This window comes from Neopsephotus bourkii, unplaced genomic scaffold (genome assembly GCF_033783945.1).
Source record: "Neopsephotus bourkii isolate Nb327-2 ecotype Australia unplaced genomic scaffold, CSIRO-AGI_Nbou_v1 NB_318, whole genome shotgun sequence".
NCBI classification, from domain to species: domain Eukaryota; kingdom Metazoa; phylum Chordata; class Aves; order Psittaciformes; family Psittacidae; genus Neopsephotus; species Neopsephotus bourkii.
Window position 1 is genome coordinate 7,090,133 of NW_026900826.1, and position 22,910 is coordinate 7,113,042.

The 22,910-nt window shown below is 40.1% G+C and overlaps 1 protein-coding gene across 4 annotated transcripts in view; it reads right to left on the reverse strand.

Annotated features, from left to right (window-relative positions):
- OTUD7A (OTU deubiquitinase 7A) overlaps nucleotides 1–22,910 on the reverse strand; it is a 115,500-nt gene that overhangs the window by 1,724 nt on the left and 90,866 nt on the right. For all 4 annotated transcript variants that reach the window (XM_061347564.1, XM_061347567.1, XM_061347563.1 and 1 more), the window contains exons 9-15: nucleotides 18,196–18,297; nucleotides 16,550–16,677; nucleotides 15,366–15,478; nucleotides 9,156–9,283; nucleotides 7,171–7,320; nucleotides 2,094–2,208; nucleotides 1,745–1,829 (exon numbers count right to left, since the gene is read on the reverse strand). In XM_061347564.1, the coding sequence (XP_061203548.1) occupies nucleotides 1,745–1,829; nucleotides 2,094–2,208; nucleotides 7,171–7,320; nucleotides 9,156–9,283; nucleotides 15,366–15,478; nucleotides 16,550–16,677; nucleotides 18,196–18,297 (821 nt within the window). The remainder of the gene's footprint in view (nucleotides 1–1,744; nucleotides 1,830–2,093; nucleotides 2,209–7,170; nucleotides 7,321–9,155; nucleotides 9,284–15,365; nucleotides 15,479–16,549; nucleotides 16,678–18,195; nucleotides 18,298–22,910) is intronic.

The window sequence follows — 22,910 nt, forward strand, 5'->3', positions numbered from 1 at the left end:
ATTTGGCTGTGCTATGTATCTTGCTTGGTCATACAGTAGCTTTTGGCTCATTTCAAGCACATTTGTACAACAGAGGTCAGTCATGCAGAGGTTCTGTGAAAATCAGTGTCTGGGTGATGGACAGATGGGAGTTAGTGCTCCTGCCGAGGGGGAGGCTGCAGCACAGCCTCCCTGCTTGTACTGGCCAGCTGAATGGCTGGACAGCACACAGGGATTGGCCACTCCATAGGGAGCATTTACAGTACAGGCTGCCTCAACTAGCATGGAAAGAAACTGACAATATTGTCATGGAAGGGAAGAGAGGTTCTGCTGAAAGCTGTAAGGGCAATGCAGCACATAAACCTGTACGCACCAATATTTAATAATTCATCATGTTCAAAACAGCCTATTTAATTTACTTTATTCATTTTTCAGGGCCCTGGTGCATGGGAGTCACAGGTATGATGCAGCAGAGCTGAACATCTCGCCTGGAATATGAAACCTCAACAAGTAGACTGAGGAATGCTGTGAGGTGCCTTCATCCTTACTGCAAAGATAATGCAGATAAAGCTCATGTCAGAAGTCTGAGTTCCACTACGTGTTTTAGGTAAAAACCCCATATTTCTGGAAAATGCAATAATGAGGATCCTAGGATAATTTAGAATGGGGCTGTGTTCATGTACTCCTGCAAAATCTAGTCTTGCTTTCAAACACCATGATGCTAAAATCTGCTAGAGAGAAATATGAAGCATTTAACTAACCATAATGAGGAAAAGAAAAAAGGGGGGGGGGGGGGGAAGCTTGGGAGATGTGCAGAAATGCACGTCTGCTTCTTGTCCTTGGGTACTCAAGGGTTTGTTCTCCATGGAGTCCCTGACCACTCCACAAACCCAATGGGAGCAGAGCCGTTATCCCCACTTGGCAGAGGATAAAATGAGTGCTAAAGTGACCTGACGATGCTCATGTGGCAAGTGCAAGGCAGGGAGAGGTAACACAAGGTTCAGGCTCACAGTTTACAACTACAGGACCATTTTGGCTCTCCTTTTTCTGATGTGGTAGCTACCACCCCAGAAACCGTAGAAAAATGGATTTTCCCTTTCTTGCAGCTTGTTAAATCCTTTCTCCTTTTGTGTTCTGTTTCTCCTTTCAAATCCCATCTGAGTAGGGTGTCTAAATCACCTCCATCCTCTCCTAGCAACCTTTTGCCTCCAGACTAACCCCTCAATCAAGTCAATGTAATTTGCAGAGAAATTTGCAGCTGAGTAGGTGCCAGCGGGGCATGGTTCTAAAATAGCTTTCTTAGAGTACCAGGGTCCAGTTCAGCACCAGTCTGTGGCCTTTTGTCAGCCACTCTAAACTGGAAGCTCTCCAGGGGTGGAAATGTATTCTCAGAAGGAGAAAGGACGTGGATTGGTGACCTGACAGTGGCACTAGGAGAGCAAGCCAAAGTCCTCAGAAAACAATGGTGAGAAAAGGTCTATTTTAAGGCTTTTCTGAACTACACAGACTACAGAAATAAGTAACAGAAAGATTAAGCAAGAAAATACATTTCAGAACAGAGTACCAGTTGCAACAAAATACACAAGCAATTCTGGTATTAAAACCAATAACCAGAAAAATCTATAAATGACCGCACTGACAGTGAGCTATGAGTGACCTGTCCCTGCTGCTGGGACACACAGGTGTTTACTGCAGTGGACCTACACAACACCCTGCCCTGCCTTGTATCCCTCATCTGGTTTAAACCGAGGTGTGTTCACCTTACCCGTGTCTCAGATGGTATGCGTATCCATGTTACATTCATATAGCTGTGCAGAAGATTAAGCTTTGCCTCAAGAGACAGAATCAAACTAAGGACAAAACAAAAAGAGGGAAACAGTCAGTCAAAAAGCCTGTAAGAAAAAGCAAAAGTTTTTAACAGGGGGAGATGCAACAGCAGCCTGAACTGTGACCATCAGCTGGAGGCCCACCCATGTCTTCCCCGTCCATGTCTTCTCCTGTGTCACCAGAGCACATGAATAAAGTCCTCTCTGGTGGCAGCTCTCCCAGTACTTCAATCAGGTACAGCTCAAGACATTTTATTGCTTAGCACTAATGTTACAGAAAGGTCTTACTTGGCCAGTCTGGTGTTATCATTGTCATCTTTTCCCCACTCCCAGTCCTTCCCAGGATCGACCGCAAAGTGCAAAGGCAGCAACTTGTGTTCAGAGTCAGTCAGGGGGATCACCGCTGAAGTAGAGAAGAAACAAGGATTTGGGCAAGGGGAATGACCAAACCAAACCAAAAGAGATTCAGCTGTGAAAAGCAGCATAATGGGTTGAAGAAGGGCAGAATCTGAATGTGCTGCAGAACTGTCTCATCCAGGGCATCACAAGAGATTTATACCAGGCTCCATTTCCCTGGTTTGATGCTTGTGCAATAGAAGAGGGGAGGGGTAGGTTAATGCACTGATTGCTCCTGGAGTGAAGGACAGACACCTTGCGGAGGAGGGGAGACCTCTGAAAGAACAACATCTCCATTTTGTAATGCACAATTAACACTTCCTGGAGACAGAGCCATTAGAATTACAGAAAGCAATAAAAACCTGTAATATCCTGCCTGCCTGTCACATGGATGCATATACTTGTTCATTATTCTGTTTTTTCAGTTTAGTTTTTTGTTTTCAGTTTCTGTTTTCCACTGGCAAAGAAACAAAAATATATTGGTAACAGCATTAAGAAAACAAGGCAAAACACAGTAACAGTGATTATGGACTCAAACTGTGAAGTGAGGAACATAGATCAACATGCAGATGGGTTAAGAGGGCAGTCAGAGGCCTGGCTGTGAAGTACAGTGAAAGATCATTACTGCTGCTACACCCCAGCACTACTGTCTAGCTGCTCTGGCTCTTCTGTCCTTTCCTCTCTCTGCTGGGGCTCAGCCTTCTGACACATCTCTTAATGACTCTTGCTTTATACTCAGCAGACTGGGGCTGCACTCTGATTTCAGTGTCTGTCATTCATTACCAGCAAGAAATGAAGAGGAAACCACTGTCAGCTTTAATTAAAGCCAACTATTTGCTTCCATTTCATTGGGGGGGGGAAATCCAAAACCAAAAAGCTGTTGAGGGACTGGGTGGTATCCTGAGCACAGTTCATGATGCAGGTCACTGCGGCTCCTCTGACATCTATCAAGCAATTTCATTTTCTATACTAGAACCCTTAGGGACTTAGCCTGGGTATTCACTGCAGTAAAGCCAAGGGGCAAAGAAACCTGGGGGAGTCACCCAAACTTCATGGCAGTGAAATACTGAAAACTTATTTGCTATATGCTCTTTATAATCTTTCTGCAGTTCAGACAGCAATGTTAAAAAAAAGGCACAGCATTTTTGGTTAAATACTGTTCCTCGCCTAGCTGAACACAGGAGATTTAATCTGCATTTTAGATTAACTCAGTATTCGGTTCACAGAGTCTGGCAACACTGCAATACTATTTGGTCTTCTTTGCAGATGGAAAATAAAAGGTCAAACCTCTACAAAACATTGCACCCTAGTGCTTATAGTTGGTAATTCTTGACATAATTCTCTTCATATTAACTGCAAATGTAGTATAGAACAGCTGGAGATCAGTCAGCCTTAGTTGCTGATACTGCTGTAAAATGCAAGCACAGAAATTCAAATTGTAAGAGAATTTAGCTCCTTAAAAAAACTCAGTGTGAATGAGTAGCAGAAAATCTAACTCTACAGCTCAAAATACACTGTAAAGAGAGCTCCTGAAGCACAAGAACATAAAAAATGTGTAGCAGAGGTGACAACTGAATACACTTTTTAACACTCAGTGGTTAATTTGAGGGCTTAACCTGCTGTCCAGTTGAAATCACAGTATTTGAAACAGTCTGCAAGTAATGCCCACAGATGGGACATGTCAAATGTAACAGCAGCGAGTTTGTCCACGGCAGTTTTAAGACACATGCTGAGGGCTTTGATGCTGTTCCTCAGCTGGGGAGATCGCCTTCTGTGCTGTGAAGTCACAGCGGGTCCCAGCACTCAGCTTCCTGCCTCATGAGTCATTATTAATCTTCTGTACAGAAGAACATTTTAACTATTTCTGAAAGCACCAGCAAAACAAAGTGCTGACACAGATCCTGACAGTGCTGCTAAAACCCACTGCCACAGCTCTCACTGGTACTGCACACTGGTGTGGGCAGCAATCTCACTGCTGAGTGCCTGACAATGCAGGGAGGTGTGGGAAGCTCCACCTTCAATGCAGCATGCTTAGGGCAGTTGAGAGCTGGTCTTTATTTCCCATTAAAAAAATACAAAACACCTGCATAAATACAGCCCGCAGGAATACAGAAGTATTTACAGATTTTTAATCAGATGTTGTGGCTTTCAAAACAGAAGGGCCTTCAGTGATCACCAGAGTGACAGCTTGTGCTGGTAAAAAGATGACATGGCAAAATGTGATTTAAGTCCTCTCTAGACAAGAGGATGTTAGTATGTTCTCTCTCCTGATATGCCAGAGCAGAACCTCAGGTGTTCACATCAGCATTTAATTGACCACAAACATTTCAAGAATATAGGACATACTGTCTCCTCTGCAGGAGAGCTTCTCAGCACCTTCAACACATATGTATGTGCATGCAGCATGTACATTCAGATAGCTTCAGCTGCTGCTCCTGACAGCCGGTTACATGGCTAGGGTATAAATACTCTAACATATGAATGGCCTGGCTATCAGATGCTCCTTTTCAGTCACTGCAGCTCTAAGCATTCAGCTGCATTCAGACAGTTCACAACCTGGCCATGTGGCACCTGTGCACTGCTTTCCACTCTCCACAACTGCTGCTCTCCCTTCCTCTGTGCTCAAGCTGCCAACATCTCTGTGCTGGCAAGGTACAAAAATAAGCATTATTAGAGCATCCTTGTGCCAACCTATTTCCTGTCACAGCATTTGAAGAACAACAGCAATGCTGTGGTTGCTGTCAGACTGCTGCAGTCTCTTAACAGCAGACAGCTCAGCAACTGAAAGCTGAAGCATTCCCTTCATCCCAGACTTAATGCCAAGTGCTCTCTGCTGCTCCACAGAATTGAAGCCTGGGTATTCAAGGTCTTGCAGTAAAACATGTAAAATTGGATCATATAAAAAAAATGTTATTTGGATTCAACAACCTTTCAATTAACCTGGATTAATTTATACACAAAGAAAGCCAGTATTTAACATTCCTAATGCTGCGCTGGACATTTGGCAGCAGCTTTTCCTCCCCAGCATCATTCTTGTGTAGTTACAGGCGTAGGAAAATCCTACAGAAAGACAGTTGCTAACCACAAGAAGTATATTTAACATTATTGCTTGCACTCCTGGTAGAAATCAAATATGTGATGTTATCAAGCCCAAGCTCTTGCAGTGTAAAATTAACAGTAATATTTGGCTTGTAATACTAGGAACTTTTCAGTAGGTGGCACCAAGGTGTATCACCAAATAACACACACTGAGAGCAGCGGAGCATTGGTTCTCCTCACTGCCTCGTGTCAGTCCTGTTACTTGGAGGATGCCACAACAGCAAAAGGGTTCGGTGGGTGGCAGTTACCCTATCTGCAGTTATTGCAGAGATAGTTCCATTCTGTATATTCAGTCAGATTATTTACACCAGGCTCTTGCCAGACCTCTGATAATGAAGCATTGTATGAAGGCAGATTAACGTGACTGAAATAAATGAGGTCACTGTCAGTCTGCTGATGCTGTTCTGATCCCAACTATTAGAAAGGAAGAAACGGACTCTGCCTACTACAAAAAATGTCTTGTTTGATGACCAGCAGAACTCAGACCTAAAAACGATCAAGACCAAAGACATGGAGGCATCTTCAACAACAAGATAATTCTACAATTGGTAACATATTCATATATAAGGAGTTAACAGAAGGCTGACATTACAGTCCTGGCCTCAGTGTGTCATCAGCAACCACCACCAGTGAAATCGTACCCTTAAAATGGCTCTCCTAAACTCTGTCTTCATTCATACCACGTTATTGCATTAAAATGGCATGAATTTGCTTTGCAGACTTTCATTTCTCATGAGGTGTTCTGTATCGTACCTCAGAATACTGCTTTGAAAATGGTTCCTATGTGAAAAAAACTTTCCTCAGGGTTATTTTTCTACAGATTGAGGGCTGGAAGGCAGCTGCAATGTCCCAGTGTATAATGCAAAGGCTAGACCTATTGCCAAGCACCTACCACGAATCCCTGAAATAGCTATGTGCCACTGAAGGGTTGGACTGGATTGATCTTCCTGTTAAATATCTGACATCTAGATCAACCTTTTTCTTCATTTCTGTCTTGTGGTTCAGTCTTCCCTTCACCAACACACTGTTTGCCAATATGACATGTAATGCTTTGTACAGTGTTTCCCAGCTCTCACAGCCTCACATAATAAACCCTCTGCTCTTTCCAAGGCTGGCTTAATGAGAGGATTTGTACCTAAAAGCAAAACCACACCCAATTTTTCTAAAGCCTCACAATGTGTTTTGGCAAAACTCTCTTCCCTTTTCCACAGAAGGAGCAAAGACAGCTAGGAGATAACCTCACAGCTTGCTGTTATTAAGCAAACAGGTCTTCTAAGTAAGGGCAGTTATAGCTAGCTCTTAGGCTACTGATGGAGGAACAAATGCAGTCCTGAAGCTCTGGTTACTCCCAATCCCAGATCCAGGAAGCTTAAATTTGACATAGAAATATCTAGTCAGATTTGTCCCTGTTCCAAAGTAAAACAGAAGACAGCAAGGCAATCAGATAAAAACCACTTCAACTAAACATTTTAAATTGAGAAAAGTGCCTTTAGCACACTAGAAGAGGGATTTTTCAGTTACATGATTTTCAACAGTCATCTGACTTGACTAACAGTCTTCTAAACACTTACTATCCCGAATTAACAAAGGCCTTTAAGAACCCAGAAGCACAGCAGGTAACTATGATCACACCTATTTACACATATGGAACTGAGAGGAAAGGTTCAAATGCTAAAACCAGACAGTGATAACACAAGGATTAGGACTGAAGAGTTCTTGTGATTAGACTGCTCAGACTCCTATGAATGCAGCAATAAAATTTAGAGGGTATTTTTTTCCATTCTGGCAGGTAAATATATTTAAGGTAAAAGACAGTACTTTGTGCACTGTGTTCAATGTATACCTTTGGGTTGCTGTGTTTATAGCATACCTTGTTCTCTCTGTTGATCTTTTTGTTCCATGGAAACAAGAGCAGAGAAATGGGCCTGATCATAGGCTAGCACAAGAGGTGAGCAATGGCATCTGTTAGGTAGAACTTCAAGTGGCAAATAAATTCCTCCAAATGGTATAGGTGCAAATGCTGCGAAGAAAAACGAGGGTTTGGGTTTTAAACTGTCAAACAACAGACAATAGCGTTGGCTCTAATGTGTGTAACAATTGTGCCACAGCATTTTCAGAGCTCCAGGGAAGCAGCCTCAAGTGGAGTAATTGATGCAGAAAACAGTCGTAATAGCAGGTAAAATTTCAATGTGAAAACATCAGGAAATATCCTGAGAAGAATGACAGAACCATTCTGCTGACATATATCCTCCTTGCTCTAATTGCTTATTAGTAAAGATATTAAGGTCTTACAACAAAATCCTGATGACTCTCACACATGTCTGCAGATTTGCGCCTTCCCGTAACACTTGTAGGTAGAAGGACATTTTCTAACAGTCACCAGTAAACACTCTACCAGTTCTTTTGGAAACATACTCTGCTCTACCCTGCATTAACAGTTTTCCACAAGAAACATCACAAACGTGTTTACAGTCCACACACGTCACTGCACATCATGTATGTATGAATGTGTGTATTATGTATTTATAATAATGATAAGATTAAAAGATTCTACAAGTAGAATTTGAATGGGATGCTGCATCTGTAGAGGCAAAGCTCTTTCCTTTGAAAGATCCTATGCTTGTTTATGTACAATTATGGAAAGCAGCAAGTTTGGGCAGGAAAATGCTCTCAATGTGTTTGCTTCTGACCAATTATTTTTGCTTTTGCTGTCAAAATATGAATCCTTATTGCTGAAATGCTCCCAAAATGAGCTTAAGGAAAAAACAGACACAAACAATGCCCTGTTTTTACTAGAGACTTTTTCTTTGAAGAGCTCTGCTGTGTCCAGACTTTGGGACAGAGAGCAGCATTGGTTTTGAGGCATACATCTACATCTTGGTGAGTCCTTCCAAATTTGAAAGAGTCGTTATGCTTTTTGAAAACCTGTGCTTTGTACATGCAACAGTAAAACCAAGGGAACTTGATGCTGGTGGTCTATGAGGCCAGCAGTGAGAAAACATGGGAGTTACGACAGAATCAGACTGGCCAAGGAGAAGAAAGTGTATCGAGGGTGAGGGAGTTGTGTGCAACTCGGGATAGGAAATTATGGGAAATGAAGCAATAGTGATCAAGCCTTTCAGAGCAGATAGACAGCAATTATGCAACCAGTAACTGTAGTTCACAACTGGAAGGGAAACTGAAATTACCCAGCATCGTCCTGGGAAAGTAAATTTCTATGAACTCCATCACTAATTCAACATCCCACTTCACTCAGTCAAAAATCCCCCTTTAGTAAAGCAACATACTACCATTCATTAGCATTCTGCTAGCTCATGGCAAAGTGAGAGAGATGAATTCAATCATCCAAGTCCTGCTCAGGCAGCTGTGCGCTCCACATTGGGATCTAACATTTGTGTACTCACATGTGCAAACTGAATAAAACACTCTGGAAACTTCAGAATGACAGGCTGTAAAGGCATTAGTAAAACCAAAAAGCTAAGATATACACATTCAAAATTCAACTATTCAAAGTCAGATTAGATTGATCTATGCAGAGATTTAAGGGGCACCAAAATAACATAGAAAATTAGAATCTTGTTAACCTACACCAGTAAAATTTAGTATGTTCTGTAATGTGGTGGTTATTTCGCTAACAGCAAGGATATCCAGAATAAACACATATTCAGTGAGACTTACAAAGTTATCTGTATTTTTTACTTTCATCCAATAGAAATGGTTTATCATTCTGCTGTTTTCTTTCCCTCCAGAACAAGGCAGCAGCTATCCCATAAACACTCAGATGTGTCACAGCTAAGTCTTGTGTTTGCAGTTCAATTGACACAGGTGTGTATATTTATAAAGACAAACTCTTACCTTCTCCCCCTGAGTCTCGTAACATGGTGTCTGCTACTACAACAATAGGTCTTCTCAAAATATGGGCTAAGACAAAAACATGGAACTCTTCTAAACTCTCATAAACTGGATCTTCTGAATTGTCCACTCTGGAAGACACAGCATTGAAACTTTTTGAACCAGCTCGAACCAATCACTGAAACGTAAGTAAATCAATACATCACAGCAGCCATTTCTTCCTTGTCCCTCATATTCCCATGCTTCTGAAACACATACTCCAGTTATTGAAATAGTTAACATTAGAAATTGAAAAGGAAAATGTATTTTTGGCAATAATAACAACAGAGGAAATGTTTTCACTTGCAGACTCCACACTAGTTTAGTAGCTATCAGAATTCTTACTGTATGAACGTGAGTACCTTACATGGTAGGAGAGCAGAACATAAAGCCCTGTGGAGAACACTACAGTGAAAGCTAAATCTTTTCTTTATACTAGCCTTCTACATGTCTGATCCAAACAGTTTATGAAGCCACAGGAGTGAATGAAAACCCTTCTGTTTCATTCATCTAGCTGCAGCAGACACACAGCACTTCAAGAATTGGACAGATAATGTTTCATTTTTAGATTAAAATAAATATTTTATTGAGGGCTACCTATACCAATTTCAGAAACCCTTTTCTTTCATGTATGAATGGACAAACACAATCGGTAGGTTTTAAATGCTGCCTTCTACTGAAGAGCTGACAGATGTTTAGTTACACACTTCATGGCTCAAAATATTTGACAGCAAGAGAGAAGCTTTATGTTAAAGAAGACATGCTACTAACTTCAAAGGATGTGCTGCTGATCGCTAAGTGCAGTGGGGTGCTTTTCCACCCAAAAAGGGTAAAAATGCAACCTGAGTTGAAATTAGGACTAAAAAAGAGGTTTTCCCACTAGCATCAGTGTGCTTTGGATCAGCCCTGCAACCTTCCAGGAAACAGAAATGCCCAGCACCGTTAAAAGCTAACCTATAAAGTCTGTCCTTTACAAAACAGAACATTTGTTTCTCCAGACTGCAAGAACAAACCTGTTCAATTCCTCACTTCTCTGGCTGAACACTTCCAGGCCCTTGTACAGCTTCATAAGCATTTTATAGATTTTTTTGGTTTGTTATCTCCTTCCCTATTTTTCTAGTTTAACGTCATTAATGTCACTATCACATTTTAAAGCTTTGCCTCTGCCTCAAAGACAGAAATAAACACCCTAGGATGGAGGGAGACTGAATAACGGCAGGGTTGTGGGAAGCAGAGCACATAAAAGATGAGAATTCACGGCTGAGTGCCACTTGGAAAGATGATACACAGAGAACACAGCTTCTGAGACATGACAAATGAAGGGGGGCAGCATAACCCAGACACTCTTAAATGAAGGCAGTGATTGTCCTCCTAGTGTTAGGTGCGCAGAGAACTTCCATAATTCACTGTCATTAATTTTCATTACATGTGAATAGTTAACTGAAAAGACCTGTGTGGGCACCGCTCTAGAGCATGTGGGACCAACACAGTAACATCCTCACAGGTCTGATGGCATCCAGCCTTTCCCTGGGACTTTATATTAAAATCTTTCACCTCAACTTAGGAGCACAGCAGGATGGATCATTAACAGTAGGCTTATGCAGGATGTGACTTCTTGGGTCAAGCTGCGAGACACCTCTCCTTCCCTGTATCCTTCCATCACATTAGTATTTCCAGACTACCAGTCCTACAGTTTTCTTCAACTCCTCAAATTATTTTTCATCTCCCAGTTAATGAGATTTCTAGAAGTGAAAGGCATGTTCCAGATGCAGCTGTATCAGAATGACCTTTATCCCTTTGGTCAGCTGATGTCAAGCCTGACTGCACATGAAGTCCAAATTTCTACTGGGCTTTCTTCATTCTTCAGTATCACATCACCAAGTCACTTAAATCACTATTTATGATCGTATTTGCGCATTTAAAAATCATTCTCTTCTGTTACACATCTGTTTTCCATTGCTGATTTTCACAGACACACAGGGAGCTCTGGAGGTCACATTGGCAACATCCCTGTTCCAGCAGGGCCACCTACAGCCACGTGCTCTGTAGTGGGAGACTCTCCTTCTTTTCTTTGGGTGGTGAATAAATGATATATTGCATTGACTGAAGGAGATGAGAAGTTTCAAGTTCCAATTTTTATTTCTCAGGCAGAAATGATATATAGGAAAGAGCTTTGAAGGCATGTAATAAAAGAAAACCTAAATCAGCTTTCCACATGTTATTGTTATTTTCTATTTAATTGTGTGGGGATGTAAGTTTTTGTGTAAAACATATTCTGTGGCATGTGAGATGCTACCATCTGTCTCAACTAGGAAGAATCATGAATTCAAGACTTGTTAAATAAGGAAAAAAACAATCATTATGTAGGTATTAGTGATTTTAACATGACATCCTTTGCCTTGAATTTTCTCTATTCTAGAGGCTGTGGGGTATCCACTGTTTTCAGATCTGAAGGACTGCCTGAACTCACAAATCTGAATCTCCACAGCAATTAGATTATTTCCAGGCTGTGTTTGGCTTAGTTTCATTTACATCAACTGAAAAGAGGCAAGATGAACAGACTTACTGGCTAGCAGAAACTTCAGCTGATAAGCAGATGATGTAGTGTTATAATGAGCCTTTTTCTTTAAGCACCCTGTAATTGCTGCATATACAGTTACAATGGGACAGCACTCCTACAACAGACAACCAGATCAAATCAAAATAGTTTTAAAGCAATGTTTTTGTTCAATGAGCTAAACTAAATTCTCTAAAAGATGAGGGTCTCTGATGGCCACAGTAGTTTTGTATGAAGAACTGTATGTTGAAATACTCTGAATACCTAACAGAGTCCCGAAGCTCAGAGATTACATGCATTTGAGAGGCACCTCCTGTTTAAATGTTCCGCGTTTCTGCCTTAAATAAATCTCTAATGATATACAGGAAGATTACAGCAATATTCCCTCCATTCTTCCCCATGTACAATCACCTGACTTTATGAATAGGATAGTGCCAAGGGCATATGAGGCAGCTAGCTAGAAGGTGACAGATAATACTAAGTAAGTATACCATCCACATTCAAAATCTATATTAGCTCACACCATGACATCTAGCGTTCAGCTCTGCTAGGTTTTCAGGAAGTGAATAACTGTGATATTCAATGTCACACTAGAACAGGCTTTGAAATCTCTGACAATGGTCTGCAAAATGAAGGAATGGACTGGAATTGTCTCTTCAGCAGGATTGAAGCAGTTAGGTGCTTAACAAAACCAGAGGGTACAAGGCATTTTCATTTTTCCAGAGCAGTTCCTCCAGTCCAACACTCCCGAGTTTGCTTGGAAACGGAGATAAATGAAACAAGCGCATTAATCTGAAATTTTTTACATTTACAGGAAGATGTACAAATCTGTTTCAAAACAATCTGCTTCATGGTTACTGAGCTGGCTCTGCTTTAGTGCTTGAAGGATTTTATATGTTGAAAACAAGAACTGAAGAACCAGGTTTTTCTGTGTTCCCTTTTTCCCCAGCTTCCAAGCCTCAGAGCGAGAGTGCTCTCACAGAAGGAATCTTTAGAGCCGTAGCAACAACCACTGATCTCCTTTGCATGTAGTTAACTCAAAAATAACTGAGAGGAACTTGCAGGTGAATGAGGCAGCAGAATCCCAGGCATAGCCTTGTCACTGCATTCTTTTGAAGCCGATACAGCTTCTGATATGGTAGCTAATTCTGACACCAAAGGAGAATGTTTTGTCTACAATTCAAAGACTAAATGGCAAGCTTTCTTAATATGGTGCCTAACTAGAGAACATAATATATCCCATCTCAAAACCACGATTTTGATATTCCTTTTCCATCTCATGGGTACATTAAACTCAGAAAAATAATTCACTGTGTCACATTCTTTTTGTCTTTGAAATGACTGTGAAGGGAAATACACATTTACACTTTTAATAGGCTAGGTTTCTTGCCTGACTTCTGTATCACTATTTTAAAAGAAACATTAACTATTGTCTGTTTACCCTTACTTTATTTTGACTGGCAAAAAGACAAATGCAAACCCTGATGAGAACACTTAAAGCCGAATTAAATCAGTTTTTTATGCAATAGTGATACTATTCCCTGTTTAAGTTTCTGTTCATTTACTAGCAAATATACCATTTGAGGATATCTCTGGCTGGCAGATACCAAAACTACATGGTACATGAAACGTACAGAAGGAAACAGAATAAGGCCAGAAAATATTAGTGGTGAATAGAAATGTGAATTGAACTGCATTAGAAGACAAGAGCATATCAACAGGAAAGTATCGACAAACACAGGAAACCAACTAGAGTAAAATGAAACCAATCTGTTGGCGGGTTTCTTTTGCCACAAAATCAAAGAAAATGAGACATATTATCGCCGAGAATTTTCTAAATGGTGTCCTCCTGCATCAGTAGATGTACCCATCCCTGACAGGGTTAATAGGAAAGTACAATATTCTTTTCAAAGCCCAGAGAATGTTTTCTAAAGATGTTATCATTTTCATTGTGCCATATGCCTTATTTTGTCAATTACCACCACATGCCGTTTTCTCCAAGGGAAAACAGTAGCTAGAGAAAAGTACGCACGGAATAAACCACCACTGAGTATTTTTAGTGATAAACACTGGACACAAAACCTAAAGTTTCTGCCTTCTTAAAGTTGGTCAATAATCTAAACTTTGGAATCAACTGCACTGGAAGCGAGGGGTGGTTTAACGTACCAGATGTTTAAAGCAGATTCTATATGTGGACTGGTGTATTTCAATGTTGTAGGTACTATTTCATCCCAAACTTCCACCCTCCCTCCCCCACAAATGTATTTCTGTCCAGTTTTTCCAACACCTTCTACACATCTAAACTAAACACATGTTGGCAGCAGACACTACTGCGTTTTTCCTGTGACCATCAGATTATCTGGTACTGTTTATAATAAGCTGATTGACTAAAATGCTATTGAGTATGATATAAAGCACACATACTAAGATGGTCTTCAAGAAAACACACTCTTTCCTTGCTTGCCCTGTTAGCACTGGGTACTAACTGGCAAACATTGCAACTTTACAGAGCGTAATCAAACTCCTTGCCATCAGCCACACTCCCATGGAATCAACCTAGATCAACAGATGTGAAACTAGGTAAGAAAAGCATCTGATGTGGTTTCTTAGAAATACAGACATACCCTACACAGAGCCTTCCAGCAACACTGACTTTTACCAGGAGGACAGTGAATCAGATTAATTAGATATAAACCTCCCCACAATCCTTAAATAATTCTTGCATTTGAGAGAACTGTTTTTGTTACAGGGGTTTAATAAAAGCTTGAATAGTCAAAAAAAGGGCAACTGTTCCTTTCAGTGCAATATTAACTACTGTAATTTTTAGGTGAACTTCTTTATAACTGTTCGAAGATTGAAGTGGCACACTGATTTTTCAGAAGGGCTTCAAGAGACTACAAAATATAATACAACATTCCACTTCCTGTTTAAAAAGGCACTACATCCAAATATTTCATCTTTAGCTTTAATACCAAAAATATTACTTTTTTTGCCCTTCTATGTTTGGGATTAGCAGCATTTTAAAAGCAGAAAATGTGAGGAATTACTTGGTGCCTTGCCCTCAAAAAACATCTCTCAGAATATTTTCTCTTTGAATTATAAAGCTAAATATGCATGAATATGAGAAGGCGGCTTTAAAGCTGTGCTAATGCACAGAAAATGTGATACCCGGGCACAGACTACTTTCTTCCAGAATGCTGTTAGAAGAGGTGATGTTACTCTGTCATCCCATATTTAATGAAAACATCTGAGCAGTGGCTGTTTTCCTGCTAAACCTTCCTCAAAGAGCTTTGTATCGTCAGTGGAACAGTGCGCTTCATCTCCTTGAAATGCTACTGCTGACATTCTGGTTCCAGAGACCCACAAATCAGGATTAACGAAATCCAGACTCTTGGATGCACAGTAACCTCAAGTTAGTGTGGTAGCTGTACAAGGAAAATTAATCAAAACGCTAGGTATTATAATGGGATGTTAGATTGTTGTATTCTACCAGGAAAAAAAAAAAAAAAGTATCTGAAAACAGTTTGATGGTCCTAGAAACATCTTCCTTCATTTGTGCTGTACTGCCTTCCTATTGGGAACAAAAAGCTAAACATTTTGTCATACTCTAAACTTACCCACCACCAGTGCCTCCATTTTTGCTGAAATGTGTACGAGGCTCACTCGATGCCAGTTTAAGCAGTTCATTCCACTCCCGTTCCCATTCTTCTTCTGTGTACACTAAACCTGACTATGGGAGAGAATGAAATACCTTTTACCATTATGCTGGTACAAAATGTAAGCAGAGTTATGCAGTAGTGTTTATGACTAACTTATTTTGAGCTTCATACATGATATAGTTCAGTATCTTGGACCATAACAGTTCAACATTTCTGTTCAGGTGAAAGAATATTAACTTCTGAAAAAGTTCTAACCCACTGACTGCACACTGGATTTCATTTCTAGATGTAGGTCTGCTGCTGCCAGCACAGCGCTCCGCTACTGCAGTCCCAGTTATTTATACCCATGAGAATTCTTTGCAAGCATGGTTAGCATGCTTCAGTGCCCATGTCTGGACGTTTGCTTTCTTCCCCAATATCCTGAACTACTATGAATGCCCTCCTTGGCAGGCAAGTGACGCTTGATGCTTTCTTCCTCTGTTCAAGAGCAGCAAGGGTATGTAACACTTCTGTGCCCCTGTGTTGTCAGGTAGCCTGAAGTAGTCAAGTCAGTCACAGCTCAGCTGTATTCTCACTGACTGCTGGTTACAAAGGAGGCACAGATCTTTAAGCTGACTGCTTTCAGGGTTACCCCTGGAAATGGCTTTTCTAGCCACTGTCTAGGCACAGACATCTTCAGAAAATAATATGTGCTGAAGTACAGCTTTCAGTTGACAAACCAAATCTACAGATGATTTAAGTTAAGAAACATCCCCTCAATATTTGGTCACAGCTCTAAGAATCCTAATTCTCCATTCTGGGGAATTTTTCCTAAGTGGGATTTTCTTGCCTTTGTGGATTTCATCCACTCATTTTGTAATGTTTGTGATAGCTGTATTATACATTTAGTTTTGTGCCCAAAATTGTCTGCAGGTTCCAAACTCATCTTAGACCTCTGTAGACATGGAACTGTACATATTTATGTTCTCAAAGCTACAGATAGCTTTGCATTCAGATACAAAAAATCCAAATACAAGTATCTCTTTCCTCACGCGAAATGGAAGCACAAGAAATTTAATAGCAATTAAAACTCACACCAAACTTCAGAGGAATGTTTTTGGCCCTAAATGATATTAACAAGATTGTCTCCAGGCTATACAGACCTCCTTATTTTGCTGTGTCTGTTGCCATCTCCATCTTCTTTTCAGTGCTTCCCTTTCAGCTCCACTTCTCATCATCGTGTAGAGTGCTTTACGTAGAACAAGGTCCCGGTCATGAAATCCCCACATCCCTAAGGAAGCACAAGATGACATTCAGCTTTCAAGAAGCTACAGTGAAATAGAAATATTAAGTACTAATACAATTAATACGGCTCTATTAGCAAAAGAAGCATAGCTTATACATTATTTAAGATTCTCCTTGGCAAATAATTCACTCACTGTTTTTATGGCTTCCTAAAGAGTCAATATAGATAAGCTAATGAGTAACAAGAGAGAATGCTATCAAAGTTTAAACGTTGATTGAGGAATGACTAAGGATTTGAGTTGTTTAAGTGTTTGCTTGCAGGCAGCTTCAACTTTGCTGCAAGCAATGGAATATTCAGTGCACAGGTTGGTTTTAGCTGTAGTTGCCAACAGATCTTGCAGACACAAGAATGCTAATGACAACTGCAGGCACTTCTGTGACTCGCAGATGAGGCCAACACCCAAAGGCCTCTAACTCTTATAACAGCATGATGGTGCATTTCCTTTGGCTTCAACATCCAAATAAAGAAACAAGCATTCAAAATGATTGAAAGCCTAAAAATATGACTAGCCAGAGGCTTTAAGCTCATTTTAAAATAAAGAAACATCATGTGGTTACAAAGAGTAACCTATAACAAAAGTGAGCAGAGCTCTCCACAAGACATGCACCCACAGCCAACCACAGTTCAGTTCTCTTATGGCCAGCTGTTGTTATTAAACACATTTAAGGCTTTAACAACAAAATACTCCAAGCATTTGCTGTAGATAATACACCATTCCCCCTAATTCAAAATGAAGTGGACAAAGACAGAAGGATCCTTGGAAACAGCAAAAGCTCTTTTCTTATTACTTCTTTCAAAATGAAGAGTCTCTTCAGAATACTAAAAATCTCAGTGGTTTTTAGAAAGCCACCTTTTGGAGTCCCATTGCTGGAAGATTTTAGCAACTGCAACAAACCCAGTAAGTTTCCTTACAGCAGGTTAGGATGGAGAAGGCGTATCAAAGACTTTCAGCTTCACAGGTTTCTGTTTGATTTGAAGAAGGGCTTCAAAGATCTTGTATTTATGATTAATTCATTGGAAATTATTCTAACTCACCCCAAACTCTGTTTCCCATATGCTTCAGCTCTACAAAGAACCAACAGAGGTAATTGCTAGATATTGCATGCTTGAAGACAGCAAGAGAACTGTTTAACACAAGCCAGAGAACAAATGCAATTCCTTGCCAACAAGGACAATCCTGCAGAAGCACTGGGAATTTGCCTGCTCCAGAGCTATTAGGTTGGGCTCTGTAAGGACAATGCATATCACTGGTGTTTATGATACATGGTTTTTGGTACTGTTCCAATTACACTCTTTTACAACCTGATAAAACTTTTTACTTTTCTCTCTCAAGCATGCTTAAAGCAAACAACAAATAAATGAAATCTGAAGACTATACTGCTCCAGAACCAGGCTTTTAACGAAAGTTTAACTTGCATCTCAAGTGTTTCTGAGCTTTTTCTGGGGTAGAGAAAAGCGGTAAATATTTTTGCCAGAAGGTTTCATGTACAGACTCACCCTTACCTAAAGATGCAGCATGCAAGAGGCAGTTTCCATCACCGGTTGTAGCTAAGGGAAGAAGACGTTTGCAGCTTGTACACACCGTGGACCACCAATTCAATCGTCCTGAAAAGAAAGCCTCTATTAAACTGGTGGAGCGGATACTAGAACAGGATGTGTGCTGTGTACAGTCATACGGCGATGCTGATGTTGAAGGTGAATCATGAACATCCTTTCTGCCAAGTAAATGTAAATGTAACATCAGAAATGAAAACTGAAAAGTTGGAAAGAAGAACAGATAAACTATATTAATTTGGAATAAACTGAGACCCCCTTTCATTAATTGGCATCTTCCATTCTCATCTGCTGCATTCAGGGGTGGATTTCCAAGGAGTTCATTACCTAAATACCTTTATGAGTCTTGGTATCAGTTCCCAAACATAACTGACATTGGCCTCCTGCAGATAGATGACAGTTTATGTTACAGCAATAAAGTCTCAAGAGACAACATATGTATGTGTTAATCAAGATAATGAATGTTAACATTAAGTAAAGTACTATTGTTACAATCAGGTGGATTATTTCAACAGCTGATTCTCTTCTCATTTACCATAGTGTAAGTGATTATTAGACCTACTAAAATCAACAGCTATACAACCAGGGAATTTAAATGAGACCAAAGGCATAGCTCTGGTATAGGATAGCATGTGGCTTTCCTCTCTGAGAACACTTACAGAGCCACTTATCTGTCACTGATATGTGAGGCATGTTTTACAGATCATGAACCAGAGATGGGCTGACAAGAGAACAGATACTTGTTGTACCTAGATGAAGCAAATGAAGCCATGAAGAATATCAGTGCCAAAGCCAGCACTGGAAATACAGAATTCCTGGCACACAGGTTGCCATGTGGCACTTACTGAAGCACTAAGTCTTGATTAATGGGTCATGTAACATTTCTAATCTGATGTGACTAATTGTATATCTTCTTGGGGGATAAGGACAAGCAGATGATTAACAATAAGGAGGAGAGTTTGTGTATTTCCCAAGACTTTTAGACAGTCTCTGGGTAATGCACAGTTCAATAACTGAATGAATAACGCAATAGGCAGCTTGTAGTGAGTCCATTCCTTTTTTGTCCTCTTCTACAGAGTCCTCTCCCCCCAGTTCCTTTACTTGCAAGCTGGAATAGTGCAGGCAGTCTTGTGTTAAAGGTTAAATCCCCAAAACAGAAACAGGTTCATGCATGGAAAAAAACTTCTCCATTAATAAGTTTCCATTACAAAGTTATACTGGTTTACTTGTAATGAGAGGTAATAAATATTGTGCCAAAAATCAGTATAGTGATACTTTAACATGTGACCCCAACTCCTTTTTCTGGGTACAGAGAAATATGTAATTGCATTCCATCAGTGAATATGGGTTGAGAGGTTATCATGCTCTAAAGATGCACAGCAGATAATAACTAAGCACATTTGGTAATCCTCATATGATTTTAGCAGCCAGCTTGTAAATGCCCAACATCTCATACTAGGCTTAATGAGTTCTAAATTAAATATGCATTAAAGAAGCTTCATTTAGAGCACTATCGGACAGCCTTTGGGAAAGATAAATCCGAAATAACAAGTTAACATTTTTAGCAGCTCCTGTGTCTGTGGGCTGTGAAATAACAACTTGCCACCTGCTTTTTGCAGAATGCTTTGGTGGTATCAGATTCAGTAATAAGCTATACCAAGGTGCTGCTTAAAGCAGAGTTACAAGACTGAAAGCAGAAAGACCTTAGGGCTTAAGGGAATAATGAGTGCTATTGCTTTGCTGATGAACCAGCAGCTATTGGTAATAAATGTCAAAGTCTGGTGTTTAGGAACCTTTGGAATAACAGTTGTTTTCTATAAAAGTGATCTGCTTCCAAACAGTTTATGCAAAAATATGTTTGTGGGCTTGGTTAACATCACAAAGCTTATGGCTGACTAACAAGTTAGCAGAAATGCACTGGATTATAACAAAAAACACAGTGCATTTTCATTTTTCAGATCTAGTGGTTATAGTGGATCCCTTTAGGGAAACAACAGGGAAGTGGAGCTTGAATGAAAACCAGTACAGTTCTTCCTCAGGATGATTTCTGTCTACTTTGGTAAGATTATATTTATGGAAAAACTAGACCCATTTCTCACTCTTTGCTGGACTCCTGCTTGATCTTGATTCTTACTTGCTTACAAATCTATTCAATCTTAAAAAAAATTAAAATTTCAAGAATCAATCTGTTGTTTTTACAGCAAAAAAACAACCCTCTGAGAATTAACATAGCCACATTCCAGTACATTAAAATTTGATCTTAATTTCAGATCAAGATTGAAAGTCCTATCCAGGTCTATGACTGAACAACATACAATCAGAGGCAGACACAAGCACACACAGTATTGCCCTTTCTCTGCATGATACTGAAGATTTGAGGTGAGAACTCAAAATTAATGTTAACAGAATCTAGTATCCTCCATGGCTAAAGACTGTCAACTACTGCTGTATTCTGATACTATCCTAGTTTTGCACTGCACAGTGTGTATCAGACTTCACATAACAGAAAGTGAGTACTGGCTCCCCCTCCTCCCTCATTTGCAGGGCCCAACAAGAGTCAATCATTCTGACACAGAAACAGGTATGTATCTGGTATTCCATGCAGGGAAGGTAGCTGAATCTCAGAGAGTTAATGTTCAAGTATAATTAATAGACACTAGAAAGGTTTGTATTTTCATAAGCTTCCATATTGTATTACAAGCCGCAAGTGTATTGTTTCTTGATGCAAGATTTATGGGAGTAAATCTCCAGGGAGGATTCTAGATGGTTATTTGACCTGAATGGCTCAAAAAGAAGGCTACACAGAACAGAGAATGCATTCAAATATTAACAAGAGCCAAGTTTGGCTTCTGATATCAGCCCCTGATGCCTCCTGCACTGGTACTAGTGAAGGTAAGAAAGCATTAGGATCATGTCCTCTGTGTTTACTAAGGTCCACTATGAAGTATTCATTGCCCAAGCATACACAAGGTTGGTGGTACACAGACAAACCAACCAAATTCAAAAGAAACAGGAGGTTACATGATGCTAAAGAACATAGCATCTTTGTGGAAACTCTGTATACATCCTTTGCTCCCTCTTAATTTTCTCCTGTCTATATTATTTTTTTCTCTGGTTTCAGCTTCTAATAAACTAAGACTTATGATTTCTTCTGGTAGAATTAACCACTAAAAGGTTACACTTAAACAAGCAGCAACTTAATATAATTCTCTTTTGACAGGTGAAAAGGAGATGCTACAAAGGTTGAGCCCCCCCTCAAGCTCCCTCTGAGTGTGGCTGAATTTTCACTGCAAAGCCAGATCGCACACCATGGCCTCCAAGGCAAACAGGCAGTTTCCCATGTGAAGTCTGTAGCATTTGACAATATTCACATTGCAAGCTTTTCTTCTATGGAAATACTACAAATGAGATGACTGCTTATTTCCATGAAACCTGTAAATGCTTGCTCACAAATAGGTTTGACACTGGCAGAAGTAAATCGAAAAAATAAGCAGTGGTACAATTTTAAGAGTCAGCTTGCTGACACAAGCTCAGCTTCCTTAGGAAACTAAGCTAAAGCCTGCCTTCCTTTCATTTCCCCAGCACACTGTATTACCAGATATCCACCCCCAAGATGAGCAAGTCACCAAATAACATTTTCAGCTTCCAAAGTAAGTCTAATTCTGGACACCCCACATCTTCTCCAAAGCAGTGATTCACCCTAAACACTCAGTAACTCCCCCCTCCCCTCTGGAATCCAACAGCAATAGCTGCTCTGGGGGCACAGAGGACCAGCTGGTGAAGGCAGCCGAGGATTACTCAGCCCACTTGGAGGAGTCAGACAATCAGCAGTAGGGGCAGGAATCTCAAATCCAGATTTCAGCAGAGCTACTTCTTCTCTCATGTGTTTCTGACATGACTATAGCTGAGAGGATTTGTTTACTTTTAGTTTTAGTCCTTCCGTACACTAAACATGTACTTGCAAGTACTGACATGAAGAAAATTACAAAAACAGATTTTCTGCATTGGGCTTATATTAATCTCTCCATGACTTTTTAAAGAAGGGAAGAAATAAAGCATTTACTAACACATTTTCTGTATTTCAAAGAAAGCACCTTCTTGTAGGAGATCTCTCTTTTATTCTAGATGACGGAATCAGCTTTGCAGTAGCATCTGCAAAGCTATTCATATTTACTGGTGTCCTTGAAATGTAATGTTGAGCTGTGCATGTAGAAATAGGTGAAGCTGAGCAATCAGATAAATGCTTCTCTTTTAGCCTGATGCATAAGCAACACAGACTGTCACAGAAGCAAATCAAAGATCATAAAATACGATGTCACAGAAATACATGACTAGGCCTTACTGGCTGCAGACGACTGACACTGAATTCAGTGACCTGCAGGTCACAGCATATCCAGCATTACTGGGTTTTCTGTGCATCTTTCCTAACCTGAGGCAGACGGTTTTCTATGGCATTATTGCATATCATCCTACTCTGAGATACAGTATTTGTCATTCATATTAGAACTGAATTACACAAATGTGCATTTCAGAGCTTGGATATCAGGAAATTAATACAGTTCTCTTGTAATTACAACAGTCGCTACTCCAGTACCCTGCATATATTATGTGAAAACCTGTTAGAAGTCCTGGGATAAGAAAATGTTTCTACAGCCTGAAAAGGC